The sequence below is a fragment of the Phyllostomus discolor genome, chromosome 7, assembly GCF_004126475.2.
Source record: "Phyllostomus discolor isolate MPI-MPIP mPhyDis1 chromosome 7, mPhyDis1.pri.v3, whole genome shotgun sequence".
Lineage (NCBI taxonomy): Eukaryota > Metazoa > Chordata > Mammalia > Chiroptera > Phyllostomidae > Phyllostomus > Phyllostomus discolor.
In genome coordinates this window covers 118,238,665-118,264,785 of record NC_040909.2, presented here as the reverse complement: position 1 = coordinate 118,264,785, position 26,121 = coordinate 118,238,665, and the positions used below count along the sequence as shown (strand labels likewise).

At 33.3% G+C, this 26,121-nt stretch overlaps 1 protein-coding gene across 2 annotated transcripts in view; it reads right to left on the bottom strand.

Moving 5' to 3' along the window:
- Positions 1-7,682: 7,682 nt before the first annotated feature.
- EMC2 (ER membrane protein complex subunit 2) overlaps positions 7,683-26,121 on the bottom strand; it is a 39,242-nt gene continuing 20,803 nt past the window's right edge. The window contains exons 8-11 of one of the 2 annotated variants that reach the window (XM_028533905.2): positions 21,047-21,128; positions 20,289-20,399; positions 19,110-19,214; positions 7,683-9,347 (exon numbers count right to left, since the gene is read on the bottom strand). In XM_028533905.2, coding sequence (XP_028389706.1) covers positions 9,261-9,347; positions 19,110-19,214; positions 20,289-20,399; positions 21,047-21,128 — 385 coding nt within the window. In that variant the 3' untranslated portion in view covers positions 7,683-9,260. The remainder of the gene's footprint in view (positions 9,348-19,109; positions 19,215-20,288; positions 20,400-21,046; positions 21,129-26,121) is intronic. The other variant, XM_028533906.2, reaches the window with a different exon arrangement.

Here is a 26,121-nt window from a genome sequence, read left to right as displayed (position 1 = left end):
TGACTATGTCTTCTGCAATTATACTTTAAAATCCACTGAACACACCAAAATTAATGTTCATTATATGTGTATTTATGTATGCATACATCTCATAATTTATACTGTCAAATATTTCCATAATTATCTTGGTTGGTAATAACATATTAAAATCAGTCCTAGTTCACTGAATTAGATTTTTAAAAATCATAGTTCTTAAACTTGATTTATTATCTATCTCAAAAGGGCATAGTAGGTAAATTGCTAATTCTGGAACTATTAACAAAAAATCTATCTCATATATACAGAAATATTAAAGTAGCATGCAAAAACAAAATATATGAAGAAATTTCACAATTATTAATTTGATTTTGATTAAAATACGACTACTTTCATAGTTGAAAACTAGCACAGCAGTTTTCATACTTTAAAAAATATAAAACATACTCTAGGTGGCGCACTTCTATAAGCTTGTAGAAGAAAAAGAATTGAAAATCACTCTATTATTTAGAATCAGTGACTTAAAATCAAAAATTGAAAAATCCACCAACAGTTGAGATTTGTTAATATAAAGTTCAGTTGAATCTTAAAATTATTAAGATACATTAGGATATAATTAATAACAGAACTCTATAATTTATCTCCTCAGATAAGAAATATTTCCTTGTGATAAAAACCTTAGAGAAATCTCATGCAGAAACATGAAAATACTTCGTAGTAGCCCCCAAGTATGAAAAGAAAAAATATTGTATTCAACTATTTTTGCATCTTTAACTTATTTTTTAAAAGTCCCTCTCATTCTAATATTCACAAGACTGCATTGTGCCAGCACCAGAGCTCCGGCCCTCGGGGGCCTCTTTAGATGCAGCCATTTGTTTGGTACTATTTCTATTTCCTGACTGTTAACTTGTTTTCTTAGATCAGAAACACATCATGCTATTTGAACTTCTTTTTAGCAAGACAACTGTTACGGTTTTTTCTTGTTTTTATCTGGAACCACCCAACTCTGATTTGGTCAGACTAGCGGGGGGATTGGGGAATTATCAACCAATAGGGCTGTGTTGTCTCTGGGTCTCTCTGTCACACTGGGCATGCATGACATGTCGACCAGTACAGTGAAACTGGATCCAGACATCAGTTGGCATTTGAGTCCGACCCTTGAAACCACTAGTTAGTTACCACTCTGGAGACCTTCAAATTAATTTTAAATTGATGTGGTATTATGGTATACATTATGTTTAAAGAACATGTTTTTTGATACACCTAACTTTTTTGATGATTGACCTGATACAACCACATTCTCTCATAATCGTTAGCTGTGTTTTCATGTAGTATTTGTTAACTAAAAGGGAGTGGAATTCACAGTTAAAGGGAATTATTAGTAGTATATCTCATAAGTTGGTGAGTCACAAACTCAGATTTCTTCAAAGTGACTATCCATTCTCTATGGACAAAGATTCATTGTTACTTGGATGTCTACAAGAAGGCTTCCCTGTCAGTGATTTATTTGCTGAATTACTATCTCCAAGCTTGTATTGGTGGCAGCAATTTCTTAAGGTAGAGAAGTTTTTCCAGGACCTAGAGTTGAAAACAAGTCGTACTTCTTAATAACATTGTTTTCTTATAATAAATAATAGAGAAGCAATTGGCCCTATTGGAATTCACTTATCTGTGGCTGAAATGGTTTGATGCAATATGCTTCTAATTTAATTTGGGGGGCATCAAAATCTTTCCAATTATTAATCAGACTTTTATATTAAGAAACAATGAGGAAAGAATACAAGACTTGGTATTATTCTTGCTTTCTATTATGCCCAGTCTAATACAAAGTTCATACCTTCCACACCCCACTGTAGTTACTGTAATTGGGTACAAAAATACAAATATACATACATACGGGGGGAGAAGGGAGATGTATATATGGACATCTGTGTATACGCGGGTAGACAGAATTTCTCTTTTTAAAAGACTACTGAACCACTTCCATCCCCTTAAAAAAAATTTAAAAAGGTACTGAAGGCAACTAATATAAATAAAATAAATTCAGCCCAACTTCTGAGAAAAAAATAAGAGCAGTAATTCTACATAGAAACTAATTTTACAATTACAAGGAGAAAAATATTTCATTCAATATATAAAACAAACATGTATGCCTCAGTTCTTTATTATTGCATCTAGAGAAAATAGGGTTGCAGAAGAGAAAAATAATGGGAAAAATAAAGCAGAATAAAAGGGAATAAGCCCTGGCTGACGTAGCTCAGTGGACTGAGTGCGGGCTGTGAACCAAAGCATCACAGGTTCCATTCCCAGTCAGGGCACATGCCTGGGTTGCAGGCCACAGCCCCCAGCAACCACATATTGATGTTTCTCTCTCTCTTTCTCCCTCCCTCCCCTCTCTAAAAATAAATAAATAAACAAATAATTTTTTTTAAAAGGGAATAACGTGAAGAATGTCATACACAGCCATAATGAAAAAAGGGAGTAACACAAAAATCCACAGGATTGTCTGCTTCTTCCGATCCATCTTCAAATAACTCTTGTCTAGACCAATGGTTCTCAAATTCTAGTGGGCCTCAGGATTAGTAATGGGCTTGTTAAAACATAAATTGCTAGTCTCTCATGTAGCAAATTAGGGTAAGACTCAATAATTTGCATTTCTATCAATTTCAAGAATGACCCTACTTTGAGAACCATTAACTAGAACTCTCAATAGCCCATTAATCACTCTTGATCATTCACAATATCCTCAGAGTTGGAGAAAATTCTGCAGCTATGGAGAATGATCCAGGCTTATGTATCTCAGCGTCGTCAAATTGTGAGATATTATTTTCCTGTGATTTATGTGGCGCATATATATATATATTTTTTTTTTGACTGGCAGCCTTAACCATAATGTTGTTCTTGATATGCAGATTAAATTTTTGAAATGACTTCCCAATTGCAATTGCTTTTACCAGCAAAGTAAAGTGAAGCTAACCTACTTACAGAAGGTTTATCAAATGAAGTATACCATAATGTGCACAGCATTTTTCTTTTCATTCATTCCACTATGTGCTATATGCAGACATTGTTAGAAGCTGGAAAGACAATGGTGGACAAAGACTAATGTATTTTGCCATGTATAATGCACACTTTTTGCCCCAATTTTGGAGGGGAAAATAAGGATATGTAATATACATGGGTGGTAGTGGTACATAAAATTTCTTATACCTTGTCTCTGTTCTTGTGGGTTGTCATTATTTGTCACATAGAATTTCTTGTACCATACTATGTTAAAAAATAAATGCTAGAATTCCTTCATAATACAAAACACAAGTATCTAAATTTAAATAAATAATTGAATTAAAAAATTAAAATGAAGATTGCTTTCATTTGGGCCAAAAATGTGGGTGCACATTATACACAGGAGTGCATTATACACAGGGAAATACGGTAGTCTCTGACCTCATTTAATTAAAGAACCTACTGGGGAAGACAGTGACCTGAAAATGTAGTGGCAAATGATCCAAATGAAAGGTAAGTGATAATGTTAAAGTACACAGTCATTCTCCAGAGCTAAACATTTGACATTTCCAAGTTGTTTCACACAATGATCAGCATATCATATAGGATTATCAGTGCTTTACTTTAGCCAATCTAATAGGTGTTCAATGGTATCATTAAAGTTTTAATTTACACTTCCCTATTAATAGCTAATGATGTTGACATCTTTTCATGTGCACATTTGCCGTCTCTACAGCCTCTTAGTTGAAGTGTGTTTGTCCATTTTCTACTTACATTGTTTTCTTACTATCAAATTTGGAATTTCTTTATGTATCTTGGACATGATGTTTGTAAATATTTGTCTATGACTTGTCTTCTTTTAGGTCTTCTATGGTTTGTCTTCCCATCTTCTTTAACAAGGTCTCTCTCACAAGATTTGATTTGTACCAAGGTCCAAATCATTCTTTAAAAAAAGAAAAGAAAAAGATTGCACCTTTGATGGTCCTCTAAGAATTTTGGCCTAACCCTAGGTTAGATAGGTCAGATATTTCTTTCTTTTTTTTTCCTGAAAATTTTATAGTCTTACATGTTACATGTAGATCCATGACCCATTGAGTTAATTTTTACAAGGTAGGAATCTACGTTGATTTTTTTACTTTGCTATGAAATATCCAACTGTCCCAATACTGTTTTCTAAATACTCAATTGTCCCAACATGACTGTAAAACCACTGCAACATAAAATTGAAGTGGTTTAAGAGTGCACACCCTTGCCTCATCCACAACCTTAGCAGGAACACATTTAGTCTTTCAAGTCCAATAGTAACTGTAAATTATTGTTGGTGTTGGTCAGACTGAGAAAACTTCCTTCTACTACCAAGTTAGCTTTTTAATCATAAATGGGTCAAATGCTTTTTATTAATTGATATGATTTTTTTAATTTTAATATGATGGATTGCATTGGCCGAATTTCAAATACTGAATCAATCTTGCATATCTGAAATAAAACCTACTCAGGTGTGGACCAACTCACATGTCCTTGCACAGTGAATGGATTACCAGGCTGTGGTACATTCATACAATAGAGTATTACCTATTAATAAAAGGGAACAAACTATTGACACATGCAACAGCAACACAGGTTCTAAAGGGAAATATTTTGAAAGAAGCAAGTGGGAAAGGGTTATATATTGTGTGATTCTATTTACAGAACATTCTTCAAGTGACACAATTAAAGTGATGGACAAAGGATCACTATACACCAGGCATCGGTGTCGAATTAGGGTGGTACTATTAAGGAGTAGCAAGAGGAAATTTGTGAAGTTCTATAACCTGACATGCAACATTTCATAAACAGAAAAAGCTAAAATGTAAAAATCGTGAAATCCAAGTAAGGTCTGTACTTGAGTTAATGGTATTGTTGCAATGTCAATTTCCTGGTTTGATAATGTACTGTGGTCACTTAAAATAATAGGGAGAAACTAGTACATGGGAACTCTTTGTACTGTTTTACAATCTCCTGTGAGTATTCAAAGTATTTTAAAGTAAAATGTAAAATACCAGTAGGAAAAAGGGAGGCTTAACCTCTGGAGAATGAATCAAGGCAGTCTTTGGTCTATACCAGCAATTTTCAGCCATCTCAGGGCACACATAAACTAATGTGCTGAAATTCTGTAGCACAGCAAAAATATGTATTTTTGCCAATCTGACCAAAAAAGGAATAATTTTGATTTGTTTACACCAGATGGCTATTGTGTTGGCTGTTGTCAAGTATGGCAAATTCATGAAACTGAAGTAGAGCTAAAGTTATAAAAACTAAGGGGAAAGTGGTGGGAAACAGCTCAGAAAATGGTACGGCTACTTTCTTCTACTGTTAGAGGAGGTAGAGTTGGGTACAAGGATATCTGACACTGGGTGTTTTTTTTTCCTCTGGTAAATTCTTCTTCTCTGTGAAATAGTAAGAAAGCTGTTTTGGTTTGCTATGGCTGTCTTAACAAAGTACACAAAGAACTAGGTGTCTTAAACAACAAACATTTATTTCATCACAGTTCTAGAGGCCAGAAGCCCAAGATCAAAGTGTCAGCAGGGGTGGGTTCTTCTGAGGAGTTACTCCTTGACTTGTGGACGGACGTCTTCTCTTTGTCTTTCCTTGTTTCCTCTGTGTGTCTGTGTCCTATTCACTTCTTATAAAGCCATCAACCAGACTGGTTTAGGGCCAAAGCATATGACCTAATTTTACCTTAACTGCCCCTTTAAAGATTCTATCTACAAATAAAGTCACATTCAGACGTACGAGGGATTAGGACTTCAACATGAATGTGGGGGAGGCACAATTCAGCCCATAACAAGAGGTTCCTCACCAACATTAAGAGGGAGACTGCATGCATCTGTGGTTCAGGTGAAAGAGGTTTAAAATAGTTCTAAACAGTCTAAAATAGTTCTCACATTGACTATAAATGAAGCAACACTTTAAATGGGTAACTTAATTTAAATCAATTTAGTTCAAAATAAAATTTGACTTTATCATTCCGCTAAACATTTTTTGCCAAATCATAAAATCTGAATTCTGTTCCCTGTTCTTCGAATGAGCAGTGAGTGTCCCTTGAACATATCTGTCTCTATCTTTGTTACTCTAAGAAGGAAACAATATATCAAAGAACAGATACATGCCTCTGCATATACTAGAAAGAGCACTGACTTGGGAGCCCCTGACATCCTGGTTTTATTCCTTGCTCCATCACAGAGAACTTAATTTCTCTGAAACTTGATTCCTCATCTTAAAATGGAGTAAAACTATCGTGTTTTTCTTCCTTTCTAAATTCCTACAGTTCTACAAAATAAAATAAAATGAAGTTACTTTGAGAATCAATGGATTGTGGCATTAGAAAAAACTGTTTAAAATATTTGCCAATAAAAATTATATGCTTCCAGTATTCTAAAACATTGGTCTTCCATTTCTATTTTCTCTACCTCCCTCTCTGATCCCAAGTCAATATTATCCTTATGGTTAAGGTTGTTTTAATATGCCTTTTTCTCACTTCTGTTGGCTTAATACTAGGGGCTGAGTTGTAATAAGATATTACTTCTTTTATTATATACAACTATCTACTTAACCTTAAGTGATTATATTCTGAAATAGCATTCTAAAATAAGAGTTTTTCGTGTTTTAAAAAGTTACATGGTGGATATATTAGTCAGAAACATATATGACTAAAGTAACAGAAATCAAGAGTTTGTTTTTCTCATATAGTAAGTACTGAGACTGGCAATTCCTTACATAGATTTAGGTGTTCAAAATTGCTACCAGAGACCCTTCACCTTTCGAAGGAAACTTCTTTGAAATGTAGCTTTCATCTCATATTTACCATTTCATGGTTATAGGATGGCTGTTGTTCCCTTAGGCATGTTGGCCAGAAGGAGGAGAAACGAAAAGCTTCATCTCACAAAGCTTTGACTTTTTAATCTGAAAGGAAGGCCCTTCCCAACATTCTTCTGTTCACTTTTAACTCTAACTAGGTCATATGCCTACACTTTTTATTTCCGGGCGGTCCAATATGGTGGCCACAAGTCACATTCAGCTATTTAAATTTAAATAAAGTTAAATTAAAAATTCAACTTTTCAGTTGCACTGACCGTATTTTAAGAGCTCAAGAGCCACATATAACTAATAGCTATCATGCTAGACAGCACAAATACAGACTATTTTCTCCACTGCAAAAAGTTCTGCCTGGCATATCACAGACCATAAAGAATGAAACCATCATGGCTGGTGTGGCTAAGTGGATTGAGTGCTGGCCTGAGATCCAAGGGGTCACCGGTTCGATTCCTGGTCAGGGCACATGCTTGGGTTGCAGGCCAGGTCCCCAGTAGGGGGAACACAAGAGGCAACCACACATGGATGTTTCTTTCCCTCTTTTTCCCCCCTCCCTCCCCTCCCTTTAAAAAAAATACTAATAGTGAAAAATATTTTTTAAGAAATACAATGAAACCACTGCCATTTTAAATCAATCATGATGCATCCCCTGGGGTTGGGGTAAAGTCCTAACTTCCTTGAGTAATAGGGATCTCTGCTCCTATTTGAACAGTATAAGATACTACTTATAAGGAAAAAGTGAAGGGAATAGTTGGGCAGGCAACTGTGTCCCACAATGGGATTATCACTACATTTAAATTGTGGTCCATAAATTATATATTAACAGTGTAATAAAATTCTTGGCCAGAAGGTATTAAAATTTGAAAAAATAAAGTGAAACTAAAGTTGAGAGTAATGAGGCACTAAATTATTACACAAATTTAATTGTTAAAGAAAACACTATTCTAGTGACAGATGGGAACAGATTTGAGAGAATAAGGTAGTGCAGTAGTATGTGGGCACTATTTTCTTTGTAGCAAACAAATTTGAAATGGCTGATTATGCTGAAAATGCAGTTATTAAATTCATGAGCAAAAAGGGTACATCTTGTGATAACAAAGATTAGTTGAGAATTATCTTCATATGACAAGAGTTATTTCACATTTACTCATTACTCATGGCAGAATAAAATGAAAAGGACTGCAACATGAAAGAATTACACTAGACGGGAAGAATAACAGAATTATTGTAAAGGTTAAAATGCTAGTATTGGTAAGTTTTCTTCCTAAAGACTGTCAATTCCTCCATGATCTCCATTTGCCCAAATCCAGCAATGACAAGTGAGAAGTTTCTGTATAGTGTTGGTATTAAAAAATAAGTAATATTATTCACATATGTATTATATGCAACATATATGTAAATTACAAACTAATACTAATGATAAATATTGGTCCTAAATGAACAACTGCCTATTCTAAAAACCTATATACGTCTCAATGACATAAATAAAAGTTCTTTCTATTCTACTAAGACATGCAAACTACTGTTGAAGGTATTACAATGATTAATTAGTAGGAAAGAGAAAAAGGAAGAAATTCCAATTATTACTAAGAAGGTAATGAGATATGAGGATTGTTTTTCCTCTAAAGATAGTTTAGATTTTTTTTTATTTTTTCCTAAAGTAAAAATAACTCAGCCACTGAAACCCTTTTAGCTCCTATTCTCTACACCTCTAAATTTTCTTTGTATAATTTACAGTTAAAAGTTCAATAACTGTAACTTTTAGATATAACTTCTATAAAGGTTAAATATCATTAAAGCATTTATAAACCATAAAACAGTTTATAGGTATAAATAATTATATCCTATGGCAAAGCAGTTTACAAAGATTACCAAATTTTTGAGTGTGACATATTTTAATATGATTTAGCAGACTAACATTGTAGCACACAAAATAGTCTATTGAAACACTGAGAAAAAATCCAACCTGACATTAAAAGAGACTCAAGATAATATACCAGTATTTAGTTTGTGTCAGTTATATATGCTATGTATTTCCTACCACAGATAAAAAGGAATTAACTAGAAATTGAGTGCTAAAACATGTTCACTATTTAAGTGTAACAGAATCTATAATCTTCACATGCAAGTTTAATAAATCATCATGGTTTATTTAACGAGGTTATTTCTATATCACATTATGGTTTAAAAGCAGTGTGATATTAAGAGAATGATGTACAATCAATAAGATTCTTCTTAAATTTTTCTTCCATGGACTTTTCCCATCTTCCTGCTTATTAATAAAAGGCATTTTTAAGTTTATATAAACACATTATTTACAACTGCTTTAACAGAAAATTAGTATATAAATAGAATTGGACATTTAGTAAATAAGTCACAGGCCAATAAGTTGTGCAGTTGTGCAATGGAATGTGAAAGTTTTTGAAACCTTAAGACTGGGTAATCTGCAGTGTTTCCAACATGTCTTCAACTGCCTTGAGAGAGTATTTGGTTTCCTTCTTACTCCGACCTGCAAACTAATTTTTAAAAAACACAATTAGGCTCAACTTCAGTGGCAGGTTCAAAAGCACAACCTTACCTTCAAACTGTTAATGAGAGTTAACTTTATCTATTTTATCACTAGCATGAAATCAAATGTTTTCAAACAAAGGTAAAATATAAATGTAAAGTATTTTCTATTAAACATTTTAAAGTACAAGATATCTCTATAATTATTTAAAGTTTGTTGTAATTTTTTAAATTTTTCCAGATTTAATAACTGTCTAGGTAATACTATGTTTCCACAGCAAAGACCTGTCAAATAAAACTTTGTTACATATTGCCATGATGTAAACATGTTTTAAAATATGCATTTCTAATTCAAGTTGTAATTTACTGTATATATATGCATATTAGATTGAATTTTACAATGAAAACAATATAACATTCAATACTATCTTTACATATTTAAACCAAATTCATGACATATTAAATGCAATATAGTGCACACAATCAGGAGGGAAATACTGCTGATTTCATGCTGATTTCAAAATGAGTTTTCTAACTAAACTGACAATTCCCATCATTTATCAGCTTGATTTAACACTACAGATTTACTTGCTAAGTGTGTTCCTTATGGGGGTACGTTTATTATATCTGTATTACCTATTTTCCCCATAATTAAAGCACTGCCTAACATTTACTATTAACAGCATATAGTATTTTCAACCAACATCTAAACACTCAATACATTTTCATGTGACTGATCTTTCTTTCAAATACCAATGCTGTCTTAAGTACTTAGTGCTTGATTTATGATGTGTTCCTTCTCTTTTGTAATTAACTTAATTTGGCAAACTTCTCATGACCTGTTGAGAAAGAGTAAGTGATCAAGCACAGGTAACATCATAGAAGCAACAGGCTGCGGGGAATTGGTAACCTGCCTCTGACCTCTCTGGCTGCAGCTTAACATTATGACTCCCCTACTTCCTAAACCATTAGCTTCTGTAGTTGAATCTTGATTTGATAGAGTAAATAAAGGGGATTTCTAGAGGAAATGCCAGGAAAAAAGAAAAGCTCATAAGACTCAAAATCCCTTTACCTTTAAGAAGATATCACTAATTTAAGGAATTCAAATGTTAAATATACAAGTCATAACCACAAAACAGAGTAACAGAAACACCACATTAAAAACTTTGCCTTTTTGTAATTCCCTTCTGTGAGTAAAGGATGTGGGTGTGCTTATTACTCCTATTATCCAGTTGATAGATTCACTTTCGCAAGGACTTACCAAGAACAGAAAGCCTTTTCTTTCACCACTGCCTACCCAAAGTAAACAGGAATGGTCTTAATCAGATACTTAAAGGTCTAATTCTAAGAAAATGCTTTGATGGGATGGGAGAGAGGTACAAAAATAGGATAACACATAGTAACACTTACATAACAAACTAAAAATAAATTCCTGTAGAGCTAGTCATAATAAGTATCTTAAACTACTGTATTTTAAAATATTAAAGTATTTTTCTTGGTTAGCACTTAAACATAATAAAAATAATGAATATGCATTTGTGATTTTTTAAAAAATTAGTTAATAAAAATACTATCTAGTTTGTGTATCAAGAGTACCGACAACCAGTGCTATTTAGAATAAATGAAACAAACTTATTTGTGTCAGGATAAATAAAAAGAAAGTTGGAAATATAAATCAATCACTTCAAATTTTGCCTGACATGCAATTATTTTGTCTATTCCAGAATTATATGGCAATTTAACTGATTAAGCTGTAATCCTATTTTTCCCTCAAATCATGATTTAATTTTCTATTTCCCAAAAGGATAGTAACAGAATCACCTCCACAATCATAAATAACATATGGATCACTAGCACAGATGAATTTAACAGTGTACCAAAGAAGCATTTATCTGGATAATTATTGTGTGTAAGTTCACATTAAAGTTTTTCGTGAGCATTAATCAAACTTGCCTGCCTTTATGGAACATGCTAAACCAATTACCTAATTGAAGAGCAAGTAGTAGCCATATTCTGTTTCATTATTAAGTAGAAACAAAGAAAGAAAAGCAGTTCTTAAAACCTCATTTTCTCTAATTTATAAGTACCTAGAAAAACATTACACTAAGGAATATTTTTCTTTATACTTTTTATATGCCTAGACATGAGTCACGAAGTTCTCAATTAGATCCTAAAGATTTACTTACTAAAATGTCAATCTCCGAAGTTATACTTTTTCACATTAACCACAAATTCTGCATTTTTGTTTTTATCCAGTTATACTTTGCTTAAGTAAACCTTTTTCATAATTCCCTGTTGGATCTCAAAGAAAACTCACCAAAAGAACACAAATAATAAAATTTTGATTATTAAAATCAAAGGTCAATGATTTATTCATTGTAATAATTGGTATAAGTTGGGCTAAAATTTACCTTTACACAATTTGTGGAAGGCAATGTGAGTGTACAAAGTAATAGGATAAATAAAATGAAACATTGGATGAATCTCAGAAACATTATAATGAGTGAAAGAAGCCAGGCACAAAGGAGTACATAACCTATGATCTCATTTATATAAAGCCCAATACAGCAAAACTAATTTAGAGTGATAAAAATCACATCAGTACTTGTCTGTGGTACAAAGTGGGAAGGACCACAAAGTTGCAAAAGGGAATTTTCTGGAGTGATGAATGACGTGCATCTTAAATGGGGTGGTGGTGAGAGGGGAGCACATACTTACCAAAACTCAAAAGTATACGTAAAATGTGTGCATATTATTTTATCTAAATTATTCCTAAATAAAGTGAATAAAAAGAAAAGCAAAATAAACACAAGCAGAAGGATGGGACTATGGAGTTATACAATATGTAATAAATTATCAAATGACTACATATTTCTCTTCTCACTGAGAGGTAAAGTATTGCATCCCTGATCTAGGTTGACAGTATGATTTACTTTGCTCAATGGAAGATTAGCAATATGCAGAAGCTTGAAAAGCTCTTGTACATTAGAGTTTGCCTGTTTGCTACTCTTGGAACTCTGGGACCACCATCTAAGTCCAGGTTAGCCTGCCAAATGACAGACACGTGGATCAGCACTCCAGCCAACAGACAGCAAACTTTCAGATATTTAAGTGAGGCTATCAACCATTAGCATAGGACAGAAATATAAAGAAGCCCATTTGAGACTGGCAGAACTACTCAGGAGAGCCCAAGCCCAACAGCCTACCTACGGAATCATAAGGAAATAAGTCATTATTTTAAACCATCAAGTTAGCAAAGAGTAAGAAATATAAGTATTTATGGATTCACATTCACATAAAGAGAACCCACAATCTATAGAAAAAACACAGTGTATAAAAGCTTCAAAAGCAACAAGAGATCTTATTTAAAATGTATTACTGGTGTCTAGAGACAAAAATGATGGGTGATTCCTAGTTGAGAAGAACTGGAAGTGTCCTAGAGCTGAGCAGGTGAGCTGCACTGTTCCCTCTCTGGCCCTTCCCCCATAGGCAGCGCCACAAGGAGGGTTGCCCTGCTCAGGTGAAACCTAAGGCCCCACCCCTTTACAACTTATCATGTGTGTCAAGACAAAGAAATATGGCCCAAATGAAAGAACACAGCAAAGCTTCAGAAAGACAGCTAAGCAATGAGGAGACTGCCAACCTATCTGATGGAGGATTTAAAGCCCTGGTTATCAAAATGCTCACAGAACTGACTGAGCTTAGTTGAAAAATGGAAAAACGAATGAAAGATACCCAAAATGAAATAAAGCAAAATATTCAGGGAACCAACAGTGACAAGAAGGAAACCAGGACTCAAAGCAATGATTTGGAACAAAAGGAATAAACATCCAACCAGAACAAAATGAAGAAACAAGAATTCAAAAAAAGGAGAGCAACTGAGGAATCTCTAGGACAATATGAAATGTTCCAACATCTGAATTATAAGGGTGCCATAAGGAGAACAACAGCAAGAAATTGAAAACTTATTTGAACAAATAATGAAGGAAAACTTCCCCAATTTGGAAAAGGAAATAGATTTCCAGGAAGTCCAGGAAGCCCAGAGAGTCCCAAAGAAGGTGGACCCAAAGGGGAACATGCCAAGGCACATCATCAAGTTACCCAAGATTAAAGATAAAGAAGAGAATCTTAAAAGCAGCAAGAGGAAAGGAGTGAGTTACCTATAAAGGAGTTTCCAGAAGACTGTCAGCTGATTTCTCAAAAGAAACCTTAATGGCAAGAAGGAGCTGGAAGGAAGTATTCCAAGTCATGAAAGGCAAGGACCTACATCCAAGATTATTCTACCTAGCAAAGCTTTCATTTTCATTCAGATAAAGTGCTTTCCAGATAAGGTCAAGTTAAAGGAGTTCATCATCACCAACCCAATATTACATGAAATGTTAAAGGGACTTATCTAAAAAAAGATAAAAAATATGAACAATAAAATGACAACAAACTCACAACTACCAACAAATGAACCTAAAAGAAAAGACAAATAACAAAAACAAAAACTAACCAAACAACTAGAACAGGAACAGAATCAGAGAAATGGATATCACATGGACAGATTTCAGTGGCGAGGAAGGAATAGGGGCGAAAAGGTACAGAGAAGAAGAAGATAATTGGTAGGCATAAAATAGATGGGGAGAGGTCAACAATGGTATAGGAAACAGAAAACTCAAAGAATTATACGTACAACCCATGGACCTGAACTGAGAGGGGAGGGAATGCTGGAGGGTTGAGGGGGAAGGGGAGAAAAGGGGGAGAAATTGGGAAAACTATAATAGCAAATCAATAAAATATACTTAAAAATGTTTTAAAAACCAAGAATGGCAGGGAGAGCAAGTATAACTAAACAATAGAGCTTGGATGTCTGAACAATGGCTTAAATGACTGAAATGGAGTCACGGCTAGTAATAAAGAGCATCTCAATGCAGGGAAGGGACTGTGTTTGTTACTGAAGAGATAGGTAAAAAGAAAAAAGATAAAAAAATGAAGAAAACAAAACTCTGAACTTAGTTAATATTGACAGCTTTAGGTCTGAAATGAAGAAACACATGGGGGTACAGTATTGATTGTCCATATGAGAAAATACCAAGAAGAGTTGGAAACAGTAATTACAGCTTCAGATACATTTATACCTGACATCTCTTTATAGGGGCAGTACCTTCAGGCCGCTGACAGCACCAAGGCTAGAGTTGGATTTGCCTAAGTTTGAAAATAGCTCTGTCATTAACCAGCAATGTCACTTTGGGAAAGTAATTGAAGTTTTTCATGCTTTAATATCCTCACTGTAGAGCAGGACAAATATCGAGCATATAATAACCTTCCTATAAATGTTTACTATTCTGTTATTGTTATTTCAACATTATAACTCAATGAACACAGCAGGAATAATCAAGTGAATTTAGAACATGTGATTAGCAAACACAATGTACTGTGTATTACTGTGATTTGGTAAAAATTATTTATTAACTTCTTTAATCCTCAGAAAACTTTCACTATGCCTATCTTGCAGATGAAAAACGAGGCCCAGAGATGGTTAATAATTTATCCAAAGTTACAGAGCTAATGAATGTCAGAGCCAAACTCTGGAGCCAGATAACATGGATCTAACTATCTGTGTTCTTCCCTTAACTAACACATGGCACTGGCTTCCATGCAGTGGGACCCAGATAGAACACAGAGATGAATAGAAGCACTCTGGATAGCTAACGGGTGGGGTTGGGGGGCCTGACTCCCATTTCACATGTCAGAACACAGAGATGGACAGGAACACTCTGGTTAGCTAACCAAGGCAGGGAGGAGGGGACATGAATTCTATTTCACATGACAGAACACTGAGATGGGCCAGAAACTCTGGATAGCTACCAGGGATACTGACTCCTGTTTCACATGACAGAACACAGTATTGGACAGGAACACTCTGGACAGCTAACAGTGGGTGGTGACTGAGTCCTATTTTACATGTCTGAAAACACAGATGGCCAGGAACACTCTGGACAGCTAACGGGGGGAACTGACAACTACGAGTATTTCACGTCATATGTAAAAAATCAGTCCCAAATGGATTCTGTATCTTAATGTGAAAGCAGAAGAAAAAAAGACTCTGAAGACAAGATTACCTTTATAACCACGTGTAGTTAATAATTTCTTAAACAGAACACACAATGTACAAACCATAAAGGAAATAAAAGATTAGGCTGAACCTATTTAACTTCAGAACTTTTATTCATCAAAATCATTTTTGAGGAAAAACAAGCAAGGAGTTGAAGGGATTTGCTACACATATAACAAAAGGTTCATAACTAGGAAAATAAAAAAAAATAAAAAGTCATAAACTGAGGAAAAGATAAGGCTTCACATAGCCAATACACATGAGAAAACTGCTGAACCTCACCAGTCAACAGGTAGATGCAATCAACTTACTAAATAAAATGTATATTCATTTTTCTTAGGATCCAAGATAGTGGAACAGTAAGTGGAAGCTACACTAACCTCCTCCAAGGACCAATCTGGAATTAAAACTAAACTGTAGAGAAATCATCCAGAATGAACTCTAGCTGGAGAAAAGCCTTATAACCAGACAGACAGACAGAAGAAACCGCTACACCAAAATGTGGCTGGTATGGAGTGCAGAGGAGACAAAAGAGGGCTGGCTAGGCTCCCACAGGATGCAGCAGAAGTTCTGGAGGGATATTTCAGTGGCTGGGGGTTTCCCCTGAGAAGTATGGGGTCTAAACCCCAACCTGAGCTCTCCAACCTAAAGCATCAGAGCCAGAAAGAAATCCAGATAACATCAGCTGTGAAAAGCAACAGGGTTTCTGTCTGCCAGGGGGAGACACAGAGCCTCTAAAAGGGCCAATGCACAAAATTCCATTTGCAGCCACTTAGCCTGGGCTATGGCAAAGGGAAGGTAGAATGGACTAGAGATGCTTAAGGAGAGTCTGGGGTTGGTGGCTCTGGGGAGAAAACTGAATGGTCAGCCAACAGGACCCCTGTGCTGAGTCATTCCCCATATTGCAGGAGTCATCTCTCTCAGGCAGAGCACTCCTCTCCAAGTGGCATACATAGCCTGAGAGGAAGCAACAGCCCCACTGTAGGAATTACCCTGCCCAACCCTATGGTGCTTAAGCTCAACTACTGGTTACAGCTTGATTAGATTAACTGACCAGCTTAACAACAGATTAGTTTAACCACTAAGGAAGAAAATACAAAGAAGCAACCAAAATGGGAAGACAAAGAAACAGATCCCAAATGAAAGAACAAGTGCATTCTCCAGAAGAACTAGATGAAATGGAGGCAAGCAATTTATCAGATACAGAATTCAGAGTAATGATTACAAGAATACTCAACAGCATGAAAAAAGACACAGAAACCATAAACAAGGTCCATTCAGAAATAAAGAATGCAATATCTGTAGTAAATGATACACTGGAAGGAATAAACACTAGGTTAGCTGAAGCAGAGGACTGAATCAGTGTTTTGGAAGACAAGGTAGGAGGAAAACACCGAAGCACAGCAGCCAAAGGAAAAAAGAATTCTAAAAAATGAGGGGGGCTTCAGAAACATTTTGGACAACATGAAGCATAACAATACCTGCATCATGGGAATGCCATAAGGAGAGGATGGCAAGCAAGGGATCCAGATCCTATTTGAAGAAATAAAGACTGAAGACTTCCCTAATCTGGTGAAGGAAAAAGTCATAGAAGTCCAGGAAGCTCAAAAAGTCCCAAACAAGTTGGGCCCAAAGAGGTCTACACTGCGACACATCATAAATAAAATGACAAGGCTTAGAGACAAGGAGAGAATCTTAAAAGCCACAAGAGAAAAGCAGGTAGTTACCTACAAGGAAGTACCTATTAGACTGTCATCTGATTTCTTAACAGAAACATTTCAGGCCAGAAGGGAACGACATGAATTTTACAAGGTGATGAAAAGCAAGGACCTACAACCAATGCTGTTTTACCCAGCAAGGCTATCATTTAAAATCAAAGGAGAAATAAGGAGCCTCCCAGATAAGAAAAAGCTAAAGGAGTTTGTCAACACCAAAGCAGTTAAAGGGCAACAAATGTTAAAGGTCTTGCTTTAGGAAGAAGAAGAAAAAGAGAAAGGAAAAAAAATAGAGGAAAATACTCTAAAACAAGAAAATGGCACTACATACATATCTATTAATAATCACCCTAAATGTAAATGGCTTAAATGTTCCAACCAAAAGACAGACGGTAGCTGAATGGATAAGAAAACAAGACACACATATATGCTGCCTCCAAGGGACCCATCTCAGACTGAAAGATACACACAGACTAAAAGTAAAGGGATAGGAAAAGACATTTTATGCAAATGAAAAAGGAAAAGAACATGGGATAATAGTACTTGTATCTGACAAAACAGACTTTAAAACCAAGGCTTTGAATAGACCAAAGAATAGGAGGCTATAGAGAAAGCAATGCTGGCAAAGTTACCCTACTCTATCTCTGACTCCCCTATTCTATAAAAACCTTCTCCCAATAGCCCAGGAAAGTTATATCATTGAAATATGGAGAACAAGAAAAAGAATATAAACTCCAAAAAAATTATTAGGGAGAAAAGAAAGAAAATGATAGAAAAAAATTGTGAAAGAAAATGAATGATACAGGGGTTTGGAAAGGAGAGCCGATAAACTTTTAACTGGAAACATGAAAAAGAAAACTTAAGCAATCAAATAAAATAAGTATTTGAAACTATAATTTTAAAGGCGAGTTTCTCAAAATAAGAGAGGACTGAACCTACATATTAATGGGTCTATCGTGTATTTGAGAAAATTAGCCCAAGAATTAATCAACAAAATATATCTTAAAAATGTATCTTAAAAATAAATAAAATGTATCTTAAAAATAAATAAAAAATTCCTTAGGATAACCAGATAAAAAGCTAAGTCACTTATTAGGGAGAGAAAATCAGGATGGCATCAGATTTTTTTACAGCAGTATTTTATCTGAAAAAAAAAGGAACAAAATGTTTAAGAGACTTAGTAATGTAAACTAAAGGTTTTATAAAAAGCCAAATCATCCTTCAAATATAAAGACTATACCAGGGTGTCCAGCCTTTCGGCATCTCTGGGCCACACTGAAGGAAAAAGAGTTGTCCTGGGCTACACATTAAATATACAAACACTAACAAAGACAAACAAAAAAATCTCATAACGTTTTAAGTAAATTTATGATTTTATGTTGGTCTGCATTCATAGCCATCCTGGGCCACAGGCCATGGGTTGGACATCTCTGCTTATAGACAGGTACATGCAAGATGTAAGATGATTGTTTTTCCATGAGGCCTTCCTGAAGAATCTCTTAGGAACAGGATTCATAAAATCAGGTCTGACATATAAGCAAAATACATAAACTTTGTTATAGTTTGGTTACTTTATTTTTAGGCTTTTCTTCCTCTTTTTTTCATTGAGATACCTCTGATTAATGATACACTCACATATACAATTGCTTCTGAAATGCATTCTGCCATTTGTTTATCCTTTCCGGATTTTCAAAATTACATTGTATTTGCCAAATGAAGAACTACTGAGACTTCTAGATGGTGAGACTAATTATGGGATTGATCATAACAGTAACAGACTCTTCTTGAAAAAAAAGTGATCCTTACCACTACAATTTAATTCCACACAGTTAAAACACATTTGATAAAGGTTCAAAGGCATAAAAGTTCAATGATAAACATCTGCCTTTGTAGTCTGCAGGAAAAAAACAACAACTAAGAAATATATTAACTTATAATATAAAATTATCAATACTAACCTGATAAGCCCTGTTTATTTGATTAGCTGCCCAACTAGCATATTTCATGTTGTCCTTTTTTGTTTTTGCACTTGCTTTTGGATTAGAAGCAATATGACTTGCTGACTAAAAACAAAACAAAACAAAACAATCAAAAACAAATGCCCTTTTCCTAGCAAAATAATTAAAAACATGTAAGGTCACAGTTGCAATGGGATGATAACAAAGTTTTTAAAAATTGTAGCAAAACAACTTTTAATATAAAATTATGCTGAATAAAACTGTAGTGTTTAAAAATGACAATATTACTGGGATGGGGGTAAAGGGCAGAAAACTGTATTTGAACAATTAAAATTTAAAAAATGACAATATTAAAATATTGAATAATCCAAAGTGATGGAAAAAGATGTCTTAAATAATATCTAAAATTATTTTATTAGTTGTCTACTATAATTCTTAAAAATTCCATTTCTTTCTGGAAAGGGATTTCATGTGTTTCTGCCTCAATCTCTGCAATCAATTCTTTTCACTGAACCCCAATAAGACATTCATCCAAAAATCCATGGAAGACTAGGGTAAATTAAAATTTCAAAGAACTGACCTATTAAAGTTTCTTTTTCCAGGCATTCTGATTGAAAAGGGGGGCTCGTTTTACATATATTTTAAATCTCAGCAAATTCTTCCTACTCCAAAGCTCTTGTTAATTCACTTTTCTAAGTTTGTCATTTGACAGAAATAAACAATAAGAATATTTAATTACATGCTTCTCACAAATTTTTTCTATACCATAAAAATATTTTTAATTTGACATGAGATTTTGTTTATAATGTTTCTTATTGCCATAGTTTAAAAATATCTCATACAATTTTAATTTAAGGTAAGAAATATAACTATGTTGGGCATAAACCCGAAAATGTCAAAACAACTAAGAAACAGATAGGATGGATTTTTATCTGTTACTATTTAATTTTATAAGGTAAAATTTCATTTCTGACACAATAAAAAACTTTACAATTAAATGTCTAGTAGGATATATTAACACTAAAAAATATAATTACCTTATAACCTTTAACTCATAATTAACTAGAGAAAAATATTCATATGCTTATCAAAAAAAGAGAGAGAAAAGTGATTAAATAGGTTAGTGGATTTTAAACGACATATCTGTTAAAATAACATTAAACATGCACCTTAACTCACCATGTAAAGTCCAAACAAAGCTCTCATATTTCTGTTGTTCAGTTTCAATGCCTGTGCAAAATACTTCCTGGAAAGTTCAAGGTTTTCAGGTCCACCTTGGGTATATTTAACCTGTTAAAAAGTGCAGAGTGCTGAAAGCTGTTTATTTTACTACTTTGAAATATAGCATGTTTCATCATACCACTGGCATTAGTACATAATTAACATATTCTGTAAACAAATGCAAGATGTTTAAAACACTTCATCTTAAAATTATTAACACTAATCTAAATTTTAAAGTCTAATTTTCCCCCTAAAACTATTAACAGTCCTTAATATGAAGTCCTTCTAACCTTACAGAACTGAATTATCTTGCTATCCTTAATAGTTAAACAAATAAATAAATACTTGCTACTTTCCAAAACACTGACCTTGATATGATTTTCTAGCATATAAATTTAAAAATCATAATCACTATAAATGTTTTAGAAGCCATTAAGTGGTGACAATTGTGATATAATTAATTCATTATTAGCAAATAGTGTACACATAAAAATACAAAGAATTTCATTGTTTTAAATAGTGCTTTTAACTGAGAAGTCAGTATTCCATTACAGTATTAAAAATTTAAAACTTTTACTCTCACAAGTCAATTTTCATTAGATGTTTTAAATATTTATATGCTTACCTAACTTTAAGGACATATTCTTAGTTCCATAATAACACTCAAACCAACAAAAATAAAATCACATACAATTGTTGTTTCTGAAAACACTCACTTCAGCATACTGCTGGCAATACAAGTGGTTGTGTGGATTAGTCATCATAAGCTCCTCTAAACAAAAGGCTGCTTTAGCATAACTGAAAAATATCAATAGGAAAAATTAATTTTAAAAGTCACAAATTTTATCTTAGTAATGCCTTAAAATAACTTAAAAACAATCTTAGTCAGACATTTTATTTTTATCCCTAAATAATTTAAATAGCTTTATTAATAAAGGACTTATTATCCTGAATTCATAAATACAAATAGTATTTAGTTTTTTAATGAAATGAGTAAACAGAAGCTTAAATCCTAAAGCAGCCTACAAACAATCAATACATATTACATTTTTTAAACTGGGTCACTAATAGGACATCCAAACATTAATAACATAGACTTTAAGACCTTGGATCAAGTTACATATAAAATAATTTCTGGAATTCCACAAATCATTTAATAAAGTAATCAAATAACTAAAGTGTAAGGAGGAAATAAACATTTTATTAAGTACTATTTACTAAAATCCCTTACACACATAAATTTACCAACATAGTCTCCTACAAAGACTCTTCATTACTTAAGTTTATTGTTAAACACAAAATCATAATAAAGTTATAAATTTCTAAACCCATGAGAAATAGATCAAGTTAGTGACTTTGATATACACTCTACCACTATTTAATCATGTGGTAAAGAAACAAAAATCTTGCTGAAAACTTAAGGAGAGAACTGCTGCAAAGGGCTCTGGAAAAATTGTTTTATACCATGTGACTATAATCCCCCTTAATATATTTTATATGTTTAAAGTCATGTGAATATCCTCACTATTTACAGGAAATCCTAAAGAACAGAGGAGTCCTATGATTTATTCCCAGTGAGGAGGTGATGAGAGTACCCATCAGAAAAAAGCTACCTATAGTTATTTTATTTTTGGCATTTGTCACCAATATACAAAGGTCTTTACACTAAAGTCTAATATACTTACTTTTCAAAATACGCGTGTTGCCATTTCACAAACATGGCTAATAAGAGCTAACTTTTATCAGATGCTCATTATGTATTATTCTCTAGGTGTTAAAATGTATTAAGTCATTTAATACTACCCAAGCCCTAGGAAGTAGGAAATTAATATCACCATTCTATAGTTAAGAAGACTGAGGTACAGAGATTAAACTGAAACCCAAGCTGTGCCACTCCAGACAGGACACATTCCTCTTAACCACTGTGCATATACTGCCTCTGAGCACTACACACCACAATAAAAAATTCTGATGGTGATATTAGTGAAGATGTTGATGGTAACATAAAAACAGGTACAACAATGAAATACAAAGGGTCTGAGGAACCAAAAACACCCTGCAGATTACCCCCGTATCACAATATTTTAGATTTATAAAGATTCTTATATATAAGCCCTGGCTGGTGTAGTTCAGTAGATTGAGCGTGGGCTGCAAACCGAAGTGCCACAGGTTCGATTCCCAGTCAGGGTACATGCCTGGGTTGCAGGCCACGGCCCCCAGCAACCGCACATTGATGTTTCTCTCTCTCTCTCTTTCTCCCTCCCTTCCCTCTCAAAAAATGGATGAATAAAATCTTTAAAAAAAAAGATTCTTATATATAATCATCAAAGATCATGCAGCTATTTAGCCCTTTCATTTTTATATCCAAAACCTGGTTGTTGACTTTAAGTATATAATAAATGAATGAACAAACGACTGAATAAATGTCTAGAACAGAAGTACTGATATTTATCTGATATTTATTTTTTATTCTATAAAACAAGAGGAAAGTGGTCTCTACTTTAAACACCTAACTTTATCAAAGTTCTTCTGTTCTTCACAAAAGCATATGCACAGGTTCCAGTATTTGTCACTAGACTGCTTTATTAACTTATGATTCTTCCTTATAGCACTTTAATAATTCCATTAGTTATAAAATTTTACAGTGAGGCTGGACCTACAGAAAGCAACCATAATCACTATCAATTAATTTACACTGCTAGCTGCTGTTTACTGGTATAACATCTAGTTTTAACTATATATCAAGTAAAAGTGTCTTTGTTTAAAATACGTGTTTTTGTTTATAATATACATTGGTAGTGCTAACAAATTATAACTAATTTTATATTTAAAACAAGTATCTCAATATGGTCAACTGGTGTAACACACGCCACTTGAATAACAAAATACACACTACAATTTATAAATGATAAACAAACTTAAGCAAAAGTAACTTAAAGATAGAAAAATGTATGGCAGAATTCTATATCCCCTTCTCTCTCTATAAAAAACACTAAGTGGGCTTGTATGAACATTCTACTACAGAATTTAGAGTACAAAGTACTAGATCTAAACAAGCAATGCTGCCTGTGGCCTATTATATTTAAAATAGCTTATAAACTATTTACATGCAGAACATTTCAAAATGTTAAATATATCTAGCAATTCCTAAACTGCTACATTTTTGTCACTGTATCCATAAAACTGTGCTAAGCTGACATACCACAATAATTTATCACTTCTACCAAAAAAAAAAAAAATCCTATCTACTGAAATGGCTTGCCCAAACAAGTAAGTGAAAAGATTCTAATTTTCACTTCAAAAAAATATGAAGATATTTATTTCCACATACTCGAAATCTGACTATTCCTTGAAAAAACTAAATGGCCATTTTGTGAATAACAAGCTTTAAGACCAAAAAGAATTTTGTGATATGCTTTGAGGTAAAAATGAACACAATTGTCATTTCTTCTAAAAAGAAATTTTTCAAGTGCTTTTCCATCTTTTTAAATTTCTTGGGATTTTTCAGTTCATTTCTCTTGAGTGTACTTTCACCTATCTCAACAAACTCTTTAGAGATTTAAAACAAAGCAAAACTGAATATGGCCATTACAAGGTGGAGAAAATAAATTTAATGGTAGGTTAAAAATAAAGTATTATCTATTTGAGAACTAAATACAGAAATATTAAAACTATGCAAGACAGAGGTGATATATTAATATAGTTCTTAAAGGATAGAAAACATGAAAGCAATAAAAATGGGTATCTGATCATCTAAAAATAAAATGTATCTGTAAGATTAAAAAATCAATATGACAAAGACATATATCAAACAAGGGTATGTTTCTGAAAGAACAAAACTTCCAACCATTTATATAAAGAGCTCTTAAAAAATTTTTTTAAAAGATGTAACCAATTTCAATCTATCAAAATTTGCAAAGATTGAAAAGAATGACAGCACACGGTGTTGTTAAACACTAAGAATTGCTGGGGTGAGACTTAACAATTCAGAACGATTTATCAAAATCCCTAAAAATGTATGTATCATTTAATCAAGTAATTCTAAGAATGTAGCCCAACAAAACAATTAAGACAATCCTAACAATATCTGTTCTCTCTAAAAAAATAAAGAAAATCAGTACACCATTACAGTGAAAATGAAAAACCACCAACATATTCCCCTAGAAAGTTTGCTAAGAAAACTAGGTTACATTAATAAGAGAGAATAACATAAAGCCACTGAAATCACATTGTAAAATGTTTATTGTGGTAAGAAATTTTAGATAAAATATAACTAAGTGAAAAGCATTAGGCTACAAAAGATCATTCTAAGTTTGTTTGTTTCAAGAGGTAGTAAAAAAATAAAAAATAAACTGTAGTTAACTTAGGATGATGTAATTACACATGATTTTTGTTTCTGTGTTTATTCTTTATTGGGTTATACAAATTTTTTACATTTTTAATTTTCAAAATTTGATGATTTAAAATATTTTTAAATGCTTTTAATCACAAATCTTCAAAAGGCACAAAATATTTGAAATGACTGTCATCTGTTTTATGGACAAAATAAAATAGGTTTTTTACGGCATTCTGAAAATTCAGTTCATGTTATTTAAATTATATATTGCATACTTTATAAACTATGAAAATAAATTACCATTTAAACCAAATACACCACCACTCTCATACATAAGGAAATACTGAGTATGTTTACATATGTGAACACACAAGCATAAAACACATCTATACTGAACATGACTTGGAAAATAATTTTGTAAGGGAAAACAAAGAGGATCTGAACCAAAGTATGGTAGAGAACTGAAAACTGCTTCCCAGACTATAAGACACATTCATTGAACAACAGCTATTATTTTAATTTTAGCTCCTACTTATCTTAGAATTATGCAGTTTACTATCTTAATTCTCCATTTCACATTACACATACAGCCCTGGGCAAAGGCAAGACACAAAGTGTCTTCATTCTATTTTATTTCATGTGTCAGCTATTTGTACTATGAGAATGAGATTAACTATTCATGCATAGTAAGAATATGTGCATGAGAATCTGACTCTATTCTCTCTAAAAGAAGGAAAGACACAATGTGATATACTTCAGATTCAGAAGAACTAAGGGTAAAAAAAAGAGAAAAAGAAGTCCTGCCTCTACATGGAGGTTAGCGTTAATGCTGTGATATTAGAAAACTTGCACTAAGACAGGGCTAATCCTCTCACACTGGGATTTCCTCCTGTCACTGCAGCAATAAAAAAGCTAACAAAAACATTAAATATCCAATAAGCCAGTTCCTACAGCATTCAACATTCTTGATTATTCTTGGTTTTTTACCCAGGCAACAGAATGCTTCTACTTTGGAAGAGTTGATTCTCTTAGTACTAAGGCTAATAAATGCATACAATTGACAGAATTTTTAAACAGCAGGGAGTATAATACTCTTTGTATTGTAAGAATAATTTGAACTCAAAATTCACAATTTTGATTCACTGAAAATAACCTTAACTCAGCAAATGCAGGCCTTTCTCACTCTGAAGAATACTTTATGTATTTGAAAGAAAAACTTAACTTCCCAAACAAAAATAATTTAGAAAACACAAATGACCTAGTTGAAGCAATTCACAAATATAATCAATAAATCATTGATTTGTTTTTCTTTTCATTTAACTGTTTATTTATTTTGTTCATTTAAAATGACACATGATTCATATCTTCCCACCGATCCTTTAGAAACCACTAGGTCGTCTGAACTTATATAGTGGTGAAAACTGCAAGCCTAACAAAATTTTATGTGTGCGTAAC